Source organism: Melanerpes formicivorus, unplaced genomic scaffold (assembly GCF_026170545.1).
Source record: "Melanerpes formicivorus ecotype bairdi unplaced genomic scaffold, bMelFor1.0.p_v2 SCAF_4, whole genome shotgun sequence".
NCBI lineage: Eukaryota > Metazoa > Chordata > Aves > Piciformes > Picidae > Melanerpes > Melanerpes formicivorus.
In genome coordinates, this window is record NW_027142356.1 from 9,689,920 (window position 1) to 9,701,616 (window position 11,697).

An 11,697-nucleotide genomic window follows, 5' to 3' on the forward strand; every position below is an offset into this window, starting at 1 on the left:
AATGATGTTAAAGGTCTTTTCCAACCAAAAGGATTCTGCCAGGCAGAGTAACACCACCACTGTTCTCTTACAGAAAGCGTTTCGAACAGGCATGAGTACCCGCTTGGATGATCGCGTCTATGCAATGTGCCAGATGAAGAGCCAGCCTCTCATTCATTTGATGAAAATGATACATCCCAACTTGTACAGAATAGACAAATTGATTGATGAGGTAATGTATGAAGCCTGTTTGATAACTTTTTTTTAGTTTTATTGGTCTGTTAAAACTTGGTGTTGAGCTAGATAATGGTTGGACTCAATGATCTTCAAGGCCTTTTCCAAAGAAAACAATTCTATGAATGCTTCTGAAAGTTTTGCATCTATAGCATGAGAAATGTTACCTACACAAATGAACTTGTGCTGTTCTTTTTTAGGTAATAAACCAGTCTTTAGGTTAAGTAACCATTCTACAGTTGTTAGATGTACATAATCATTTTAGGCTTAACATGGTGTTTTGTTTTGTGAGACTCCTCAAAAGTTTTCTAGACATGAACAATGGTTTCTCCTGGTTTATTTTGCCTTGTTAAAATGATTTGTTGTAAGGATTACCTTGTAAAGAAGATTTGTTTCTATTCCAGTGTTGCTTAGTTTTGTTTTTTGTTACAGAGTACAATACATGTGAATGACAGAGTTGTTCCTCAGCCACCTCTTCAGAAGCTGTCTGCAGAGAAGTTGACAAGAGAAGGCGCTTTTCTTATGGATTGTGGTTCAGTAAGTTACTGATTTCACACGTTCTGGTTTGGCTTTTTTTTGGTGATATTTTGTTGTATTAAAAAACAACAACAAAACATTCATGTTATATTATTAAAAGCAGTCAACTCAACAGTAGCAGTGTAGGGAGTAAGCATTCCAGGCAGCCTGGCAGTAATCTGTACTCCAGCAAAAGGCTTGCATAGTTTATTCCTCTGAGACCATATATTAAGGCTTTTGAAGTTAAATTTTTTCCATGCTTAAGTGATCAGAACATAACAAGAGGTATGTTGTTTTTTGTTTGGTTGGGTTTTTCTTCTGGATTTCTGTTTCCCAGATTTTTCTCTTAGTGGTTCCTTACTAGGGAGAATGTAACACGTAAGAAATACTGAAATACATACTCATTGGTGCAGGAGCCTTCTCAATCCAAATAGAAGTGGGTTGTGATTTGTGGCTTGTGTGACCTAAGAGTTGCAAGAGTGCACTTGCAGGGAGTGAACGAAATCTGTAGATACAGTTGAAGGCATTTGCAGAAAATCACATTAAAACACACTTAACTAGATAAAGCATTACGCTACTTTCATGGCATCTGAGAAAGTGCTAAAGCACTTGTGTGAATTTCCACTCAACTTCCCCTCAGTCTTGTATGAGGTCAGGGGCTCCCAGTGAATGTCAAGCTAGCTTCTCTCTGCAGATATCTGACATAATTACTCTAACGTGTTTTGATAACTGATCCTGGTCTGGCAGGGGGTTTGGACTCGGATCTCCAGAGGTCATTTCCACCCTCTGCCATTTTATGATGCTTTACTATGGTTTGCTTAGACTGGGATGTCAGTGTGTGGTAACTGGCACAGTGGTGTATACAGTTACAGTTTTTTCATTTTAGAGGGTAACGTGGGAGGTTACTACATCGACTGTTCCAGTGTAGATATGTCCTGCATCTTCAGTCTTTCAGTTTGCACTCTGCCTACTTTGCGTTTTAATGATCTTAGTCCAAATGCTGCCAATGTATAAGTAAACATACAAATAATGAAGAGAGAGATGTACATCTCTCTATATATACATATTTGCATGTGCATACATAGAAGGTGAATGTATATAGAAATGTGTAGGAATTGCAGCTGGAGCTCTCAAGCGATTCATTTGCATGCAAGGTATTCTTCTGGTGTTATTCCAATTACATCACCTCGTTTCTTCCTCTAAAATGTATGCGAGGCCTCACCTAAAACTGATTCTGACATCTCCCAGGTTTTCTACATTTGGATTGGAAAAAACTGCGATAACAACTTCATCAAAGATGTCCTTGGATACCCAAACTATGCGTCAGTACCGCAGAAAATGGTAGGTGTTTCAATGAGCTGTGCTCTATAGTGCCTGCATTTGGAACCTATATTTAATCTATTCTGCATTTTCAGTTTTAAATTGTGTAGCTATGAATGAGGTAATTATTGCTGGGTGCCTTTTAACCCTTTGCTAGCTTCATAAGAGACAGAAATTGTCAAATGCTTTCAAGGAAAGAATGTAGGCATATTAATTTCAGCATTCGTGGAATGCCAAAAACAACACTCTATGGTGTTATTACTTTTATTGTTTTTATGGAAATACATGTGGACTCACAAGAATAGGATGAAATTGTATACCATGAATACAAAACTTACCTATTCAGGAATGTTAATTGTTAAGATTAGGGTTCTTTTATTGATATGGTTTCCAGAAGCTTTGTGTTTTCCTGGTGTAAGATACCAAGTCTGTGGCATGATGTGATAGACCTGTAAGTAAAGCCTAAAAGTTAAGTTTTGCTTAGTTTCCAAATCTTGATTCAATGTTATAAAGAAAAACTTTGAGCTGTCATAACATCAAAGACCCCTGTATGTGTGTGTTCATGGTGAGGTTTTTATTATAACCTGTTCCATAGTCTCATGCCTGTAATAGAGCAGCAATTACAGGGAATATCCCTCTTCTGTGGGTGGTGATTCCAAATGTCAGGAAGTGTGTAAGAATGGACCCTTTTAAGACACCAGGAAAGGTCAGAATCAAATGGTTATATTCAGGTAGTACCAAAAACACACAGGAAGGCATTTTCTGCTTGTAAAGCTTGTGTATTATTGAAGAGGAAAAGTAAGTGGCAAGTGGTAATTGTAAAACCAGATTAAGAGTGGTGAGCTTTAATACCCCTATAAAACTGGATTCCTTGTTCAGAGCTTTTGTTTTGCTTGTATTAGCAGTTTAAGACTGTTGCCTTTGATCAGCTGGTGTAGGTATTAGTTGACAGAGTTTTTGGCAAGAACTTGGACAAAGGAAGCATGGTAACTTTTTTTTTTTTAATTCAATGATCATATAGCAGCAAGGTCATTTTTTAATTGTTTTCTCCAGCTCATTCCCTAACCAAATAGCCAAGTCTAATCTTTGCTTGGAAATTAGCTTACAATTCAAGTTTCACTTCACGTTTTGTTCATTTTCTCAACGATGCAAAATGCAGCACGTACAGATTTGATTGACAGAGCAAGATAGAGGCAAGGAAACTGGGAAAGTAGCATCTCGATAGCTGTTTAAATGTGCTTGCTTTCTAAAATCTTTTGCACTCCTAAAGCACCCGAAGTTAAAGATGTACTGATTCCTACAGAGCAGATATGATTTACTTTAGGAACAATGTGTATATGTATATGTAATCCAGGGCTGGAATTTCTTAATAGAAATTGGGCCATGAAGTTTGGGCCATGTTATGACTGTCAGAAACTGTGTTTTTTAAAGTGTTTTGATAATAAAAAATGATGACTTCTTTCAATTACCTTCAACCAGACACAACTTCCAGAGGTAGATGCACCTTCTTCAGAAAGGACACGATCCTTTATATCTTGGCTTAGAGACAATAGACCTTTAAGTCCAGTTCTTCAAGTAATAAAGTAAGTATTTCTGTTAAGATAATGAGTAATTACTGGCAATTTGTATTTACAATTTCTGGTTTATATTGATGAAAGGAGTATGTGTCCCAGAAGAAACAGATTTGAAGTTGAGATAGTGCTGTTGTCTAAAACCTTTTGGCAGCAAAGGTCATAGTTGAATCTAGTGCAAATTCAGTCACTACTAGTTTTGTTGGTAGTAATTAGTTGCATATTTTTGTTGTTGAGAATATTATAAAGTAGTGGATCAGTGGGGTTAAGCAGGTTAATTTCTGGTGGATGTTTTACAACTTTTATATATATGTATCTATCCAGTAATGCTATTAATCTGTAGATGGTTTAATAATTTCTGTACGTTAGTTACTGAGCTCTATACAGCAGATGAGGATGTTCTGAAGTCTTTTCAAGCAATGACCCTCTTCTATAATTTGTGACCCTATTCTGTTCTATAACATGTTTATACCTCAGTTTACATTTTGTTTGTGTTTTCTAGAATACTCAGTTTACTGAGCTGGGTGGGAGACCACATTTTAGAGAGCATGATGACATTCTTACGCAGATAAATGATGTTTAAACACAGGACTGACTGTAGCTCTTCCACTACTGGCATTGTGGCTGCTAGTTGAATTGCAAGCAGTGCTTACAGACTGTGATAAACAGCAGAGCTTTACCTCATGCTGCATTACACCAGTACAAAACACTCTGCCCCAGCAAATATTTGCTGTATCCTAGCAAGCTTTTATCAGGACAGTAATTTTAGGTATTAGGTCTTTGACCTGTTTACCTTCTCTCGTCTGTTACTAAACAAGAAAAACAGGGAAAGGATTGAGCTTACATGTAACCAGAGATGTAAATTGTCCTTTTTTTAGGTAGCCTTTATCAGGTGTTAATTTAAAGCCTTTGAAATTCCTTGCCACCAGTATATTTAAGTTCTAAAATAAAAATCATTTTGGTTTCCTTTCTGTGTTTCTGCAAGATAGTTTAAATTCTGTTTCACCCACTTTTCTACCTTTCTGTAGTTCGTAAAAAAGGACGCTGTGGTGTTACTTGTCCACGCTGTTGTTTGAGTGTGTTACAAACTCCAGGTTACTGCCTAAACTTGAGATTATTTACAATTGTAATATCTGTGAACTGAATTGAGACTTCAAAGGGCAATAAGCAATTAGTTGGAATTTTTTACTTGAACTTACAGTGGATATTTTTGTTCAGTGTATGAATAAAAACACCTTCCTCTCTTCTTTCAGAGATGAGAACCCTGCCAAAACAGACTTTTTTCAGCATTTAATTGAGGATCGGACAGAAGCAGCTTTCTCATATTATGAATTCTTACTTAATATTCAACAGCAGATTTGTAAGTGAACAAGGAATAAATAGAGGAAAACTCCTGACTGCAGACAGAAGCATGGGCCAAGAGAAGCATATTGGAAGTGTTGAAAGTGGATGCTTGTTCTTCACAATGTACAGTGACCAGCACTGGTTCTGGAAGCTTTAGAGCTCAAGGAGTATCCATTTCCAAAAGAATTGTGCAGATTTACTTCAGTCTAAAAGTGCTTAGGAGTGATGAAGCTGTTTCACTAGTAAACTTTGAATTGGTTATACATGTTTCTAGTTACGCAGCGGTATGGTGCTCTGTTCATTGCAAGCTGGTGACTTTATGTAGCTATGTGAGATGATATTTCTTGACAAAATGTACAATTAGGTAAAGCCCTTTTTCTTACATTGATTATAGTTCCCCTTCCAGATCCAAATTCTTAACAGAAGTGACCAAGGGCAGTGATGTATGTCAGTTGTTTATATGAATTTCTTTTTAAAAGGAACGATTCATACTTACTAAAGACTTCAGCAAATTCCCTGTGAAAGTTGTAGAGTTTCAGTAAAGTACATCAATTGTAGAAATAAAATATATAATGTACATAAGCATTACATTTGTAAAGAAAATGTAAAAAATGTAACAAAAAAAAAAGAACAAAAAAAGACTTAGCTCAGTGTGCAGAATTGTTGAGTGCTCAATGATGAATTGTTTTGTCCCAGGCTAGACAATGAAGTTGACTATTAAAACATGCTAAGGAAAAGTATCCATGTAGAAAGAACACATCTGCTGCTTCTGTTAATTTTAGGTGAATTTATTTATGATTGGCATACTAATTAAAAATATTTTGCTTTATCATGTGAGTCTTTTATATTTATGCAAGTATAATCTTATTGCAGCTGAACTGAAGAGAAGGTGTGTACCACTTAATTTCAGAGACCTCTGGAAGGGAGGAGAAAACACTGCATAGTCTGAAGTGAGCTATTGATAGAGAGTTCCTAAACCCCTTCTTATGTATCATCCTCTAAAGAAGGCATATCTGTTAACCTTGTTTTATGTTTTGTAAACTGCTGTAGTCTTGGTCCAGGTTTCTGTAAATTGTGTTGTCTGCGTGGGTAATTACTCACACATGAAGATTTGGTTTCTGCTGTGATCTAAAGGAAGAAAAAACAAAAAGGTGTAAAAATTAATTCCTTACATTGATGAAAGTAAAGGCTTTGAAATGTCACTGTTCAAAATGCAATCACACTGTTGCATCTTTCTGAAACCTTGTTCTTGCTGATGTTTTCAGAACTCAATGGCTTGGGCTTTTTGGTGAATTGATCCCAGATTTTTGAATTGGGTTAAGTTAGGATGGCTTTGTTTGGGTTTTGTTTTGTTTGTTTCTTAGAGGCACATTAGAAATAACTCATGAAGCACAATCACTCATACTTAGTATTCTGAACTCGCTTTATTTGTTTGGTTTAATGAAATGTGACTACTACAGAATAATTAAGTACAAAAAGAAGTAAATGGTTATTAGTATGATTATGTTCTCTTCTAAAGTAGCCTTGAAAATGCTAACATTGCATTTTAACTACCATAGCCCCTGAATCAAGTAGTCAAGGAAAAAAAAAATGTACTAGCTATGGTTTGCAAATGCTTTAAAAGCTACACTAATTAAATTCTGCAAGTGGTGTTACTCTGCATGTTAGCACAACTTACTGTTTGGAGAAGATACCTTCTAAGTTATATTTGTGTGTTGTCCTTAACTAAATGTGTTTTAAGTTACCCAAAGATTACTGAAGAAAAACTTTCCATTTAGTAAATTAATTTATCGTGTAATAAATGTCTGAGGTGATGCTGAATGTTGTCCCTAAATCAGACCTCCAGGATTTCAGTGCTTGTTTGTAGATTAATTTGCATTGGGTGAAAGCTAAGTGCTGGTGAAGAGTGGGGCACCTTAATAATCATTTGTAACTGCAGAGATGGGGTGGGGAAGGTATAGTTTTAAATGCCTCATGAAAGATGCTTCTGAGTCATGAGCTGGGTATTGAATATCTGAGAACATGATTAATTGCAACGTAATCTGTAAAACCATTACTGAAAGTTTTATTCTTCTATGGTTTTGTATATAAGAATTATGAGAAGTACATCTTGAGAGCTATTTGTTCAGTAAAATTATGACATGGTGCAGAGAATCTAGTTATTTTTGTACTAATTATAGAGCATGTCTCCCTTCTGGCTGATCTTTGGTTTAAATTTCAAAAAGACGGTCCCATGCCCTCACTGCAAGAAAGACATTGAGGTGCTGGAGTGGGTCCAGAGAAGGGCAACAAAGCTGGGGAAGGGTCTGGAGAACAGGTCTGGTGAGGGACAGTTTGGAGAACTGGGATTGTTTAATCTGGAGAAAGGGAGGCTCTTTCTTGCTCTCTACAGCATGGTGGGTGTTGGTCTGTTCTCCCTGGTAACAAGTGATAGGACAAGAGCAAGAGGGGATGGCCTCAAGTTGCCCCAGAGGAGGTTTTAGTTGGTCTTAAAGGTCTTTTCCAACTGAAATGATTCTACAGAAGTATTTTGAATTTGAAACATCTCTGGATTTAGTGTATCAATTTCACCATTTTGAACAATGGAATGGCTGCAGGCATGGCAAAAGTATACACACCAAAAAGATTAGTCCCTACTAATCTTGGGAGTTGAATTTTGTTCAAAACACCTTCAAAACTGCATAACAGGAATACACTATTTCATTAAAAAGGTAAGATTTGCTGGGGGAAGCTGTTTCCTAGCCACAGCTAACTATATATTTGGGGCATCAGTTCAAATCCTCAGCATTCTGAATACTGACAGTACACAGCTTTTACCATGTCTTGATTCTAAAAGCAACATCTCATACCTATTACCAAGTGGATACTTGTCAGTCCAGGAAACTCTTACCCTAGTAAAGACACATGACACAATGGTAGGCCCCATGATGCATTTCCCAGAGAACTCTTAGTAAGCTTGATCCTTTATTCTTAAGATTATTAGAAAATTAGGTAAACTTTGTGTTGGAACAATTTAACTTGAAGGTTGGAATAACCACCCGATGCTGATAGTGGGGGCTGGTAGAAACTTGAGGAGGAAAGATGTAGACTGGATATTAGGAAGAAATTCTTTATAGTGGAGGGTGGTGAGACACTAGAGCAGGTTGCCCAAGGAGGTCATGGAAAGCCCTTCTTTAGAGGTGTTGAAGGCCAGTTTGGATGTGGTCTTGAGCAACCTGGTTTAGTGGAAGATGTCTCTGATCATGGCAGGGCATTGGAATTAGATGCTCTTCAAGGTCCCTTGCAACCCAAACTGTCCTATGAATCTATGAAATAAGCTTATTTGTTAATGCAGAGCTTCATAGCAATGGAGAAAAGATGACTAGGGGTAGGTGGTTTTGTTTGGGTTTAGTTTTCTGCCTGGTTTGTCAGATACTTTGGGCTTTGTAAAAATCACAATAACAGATCCCACGTTAGTAATCCTGAGAGTTGAGTCAGGAGCTCTTTAGTATCTTTACATGTGGGCTCTAAACATCATTTCAGACCAAACATTTTCAGTATTACATGCAGAATCATCAAAGTATGAGACAGAAGTGGGTTTATGAGGGAAAAGTTGCAACTTCAGTCAGCAGTTTCTATAGGTAGAAGTACTATCTCATGCATAACTATCCTGAAAGATCTCATTTTGATTGGAGTTTTAGAGTATATTTGTCTCATTGCTGTGTTCTGATTGTGAGCAGGATGTAACTGTGTGGAAGCTTAGCAGCTTCAGTCATAGCAAGTGTGGAGGTCTGAGGTGCTAACTGGTGAGGAATTTATGGAATACCCCAGATATCTCTAAGTTTCTATATAAAAAATTACTTCATTGACCTTTTTTTTTTTTGTGTGCAAAAGCAGTTTTTCATATTTTAATGCATATGAAATCATTCCTGGAACAACACTGGAAGAGGCTGCCCAGAGAGGTTGTGGAGTCTCGTTACTGGAGACATTCAAAACCCACCTGGATGTGACCCTGTGTGACCTATTCTAGGTGATCCTGCCCTAGCAGGGGTATTGAACTAGGTGATTTCAAGGCGATTATAGCAGCCTCACATGCCTTGACTTAAACTGCCATGGTGTTACATTCGTATGCAGGAATCTGGAAAGTGTGGTTACAGCAATTGAAAATAACTGGCATTTGAAGTTCCTCTTGAGAACATTTTGATTTTCCTCACAAGCTACTGGTGGTGCTTTTTCATGGAAAACCTGAACACATTCTGCTTGTTTGTAGCAAGATTATTCTCACATGATGTGAAAGAAGATTATTACAAGAGCAATGAAAATTCAAATAACCAGGTGTGTTTCTTCAGTTTATGTTCTGATCCTGAATTCTGAGTGATTTCCACTTCCAGGGTCTTTGATGTCTTTTCCTTTACAATTCTGATAACTAGAAAATATCAACTGCTTCACAGAATTTCTTCTTTTTATTTGAAGGTCCTTAGCAAAACAATGAAGCTGCCTAATCAGTAGTATCAATAATGCACAAGATTGCAGCAGTTGCACACTTGTACAGAAGATAAGTAGAGGAGGTGGCAGAACTGGAAATGTTACAGACTTGTTTTAAAAAACAATGGAGGAAAATGATTTTTTAAACATTTTTCATGTACCTGTTTATGATTTTCTGGTTTATATTTTGTTAAAGCAACATATGCATGTTTTGTTTGTTGGGTTTTGTTTGTTTGTTTTTCAGATGTTAGGAGAACATCAGAGGCATCAGCAAACAATTACACCCTTAATCATGTTGCCACTAAAAGAGAAATGTCAGCTTTAAAAAGGTCAGGAATGTTGGAGAGATGTCCTCTGGCTGGCAAGCAGCATTTCTTCCCTTGTGTTTGTCAGCCTGAGCAGAGTCTTCTGCTGGCGAGACATTGAGGCTTTGTGGTATTCTTGAATGAAGTATTTAGTGGCATGTGAAGCCTCAAGCATGAGGAAGGGTTGGTGATAATTAACCATCTTGGCAGTCTACCAGCCATAGGTAATGTTAGTCTCATAAACTGTTTGAGAAGATCTTCTATAAATTAACAAAATATTTCAGTGTTAGAAGAGGTGAAAGGGGAGGAAAAAGCAGGAAAAAAAATCCCATTTAGGAAAATACTGTCTTTGTCATTAACTGCTGCTTCTGTAAAAGTTCTACAGGCTATAAATCTGAGCTTTTCTGAATACAGAATGTTGCTAAGAATTACCTGGTGGCCTGATGCTAACACAAAGGAAGAAGAATACAGTGCGTAGCATTCAGCTGTGGCAAAGGGATTCCCTCTCTCTTGCTTTGGCAGCTGAACATGCTGCCACAGCAGAGCTTGGGAGCAGCCAGGAACAGCCAGGAGTAAAAGTGGAACTGGAATCCCTGGTATGTGTGCTGGGTTTGCTGACCATGTGCAGAGCTTCTGAATGTTTGGCGCTCTGACTGCCTATCCAGATGTTCAAGCTTAGCGATTGCTGGTTCTGTGGCTGTGTTTCTAAGTGCTTTATGTCTTTACTCCAAATAAGCCATTTGTTTCCAAGCTTCCCCTTTTCCTCACCCCATTCAGATGATGATTTCTAATTAACAAAAGTACTTTATTTCCACAAAACCTTTCAGCCTTCCAATGCGTTTTGAAAGTTGAGTGGAAAACATCTCTGCAACCACATCTGGCCTCTAGCAGTGTGGCTGGATTAGCTCTGCAAGAGGAGTACAACTGCTGAGGAGTGCAACGTGAGGCGTCTGTCCTCTGCTCCATCTGTGTCATACTGCAGCCAGACCGTGGAGCAGCATTGCCCTTCCAGCTACTTCAGCATCTTGTCTCAAAGTTACTGGTACTGGATAGTGCAGGGTGAAATGTAAGAAATCCCTAGTGGGCAGGTTGTCCTCCCTAGAGTTGTGTCTCCTGCCAACATGCTTAGAGATCAGCTGAAACGTTGCTGATGGTTTTTTCTAATCAAAATAAAGTGGTATTGTTGACCTTAGACTGAATAATTAAATCTAATGAATTTTGCAACATAATCACTTGTGAAGATGAGTGTAATTATTTTTCTTCTTTCTGAGAGTTGCCAAACACTCCTTAGGTTCCAGCTCTGGGGAGAATGGGAGGGTAGGGAGAAGGGTAGAGAACATTTTACTGTCTCCTGTTCTGGGGAGGGGAGAAGGTAGCAAACTGCTCTGTATCTGTCTTTTTTCCATACCTTGTTATGTTGTCATCGTAATTTGTTTTCTAAGTCTTGGTATTCTTGGTTTCTGATAGTGTTCTGTCTTCCCACACCACCTGCTAGGACCATACTTGAGGACTAAATCGTGTCCCTCATGATGTGAATCAACAAAGATAAAATCACCTTTGCTCCTAGCCCAGCCAATAGCTGGTGTGTATTGGGATTGGGAAGACTCTACTGGATAAGGACTCTGTGGAATGTGCATGGACAAGATCATCTCTACCCATCAGCTACCCCAGAAAGGGAGAGGATGATGAAAAGGACAATGGATTAACCACCTGAACACATACCTAAAAAAAACTGTGTCTGAAAAATTGTATAAAAGACCTGAGCAATTCCTGCTCAGGAGAAGAAAAATGGAGAGTAAAGTATAAGGAGAGTTTTGTTAGTGAACTGTTAACAGTAATATCTGGGTCTTTAAGAGTGTATGATAAACCCCCAAATCAGTTATATAGCTTCCTGGAGAAGTTCTGAGTAAAACAGAAACAACCTGTGAGCTATCTTCCTTCATCAGTGGCAATTTCCTAAGGCA

The 11,697-nt window shown here is 37.9% G+C and overlaps 1 protein-coding gene across 3 annotated transcripts in view; it reads left to right on the forward strand.

Annotated features, from left to right (window-relative positions):
- SEC24B (SEC24 homolog B, COPII coat complex component) overlaps positions 1-10,951 on the forward strand; it is a 49,139-nt gene extending 38,188 nt beyond the window's left edge. For all 3 annotated transcript variants that reach the window (XM_068136900.1, XM_068136901.1, XM_068136902.1), the window contains 5 exons: positions 74-211; positions 646-750; positions 1,978-2,070; positions 3,529-3,632; positions 4,874-10,951. In XM_068136900.1, the coding sequence (XP_067993001.1) occupies positions 74-211; positions 646-750; positions 1,978-2,070; positions 3,529-3,632; positions 4,874-4,988 (555 nt within the window). In that variant the 3' untranslated portion in view covers positions 4,989-10,951. The remainder of the gene's footprint in view (positions 1-73; positions 212-645; positions 751-1,977; positions 2,071-3,528; positions 3,633-4,873) is intronic.
- The last annotated feature ends 746 nt before the right edge of the window (positions 10,952-11,697 follow it).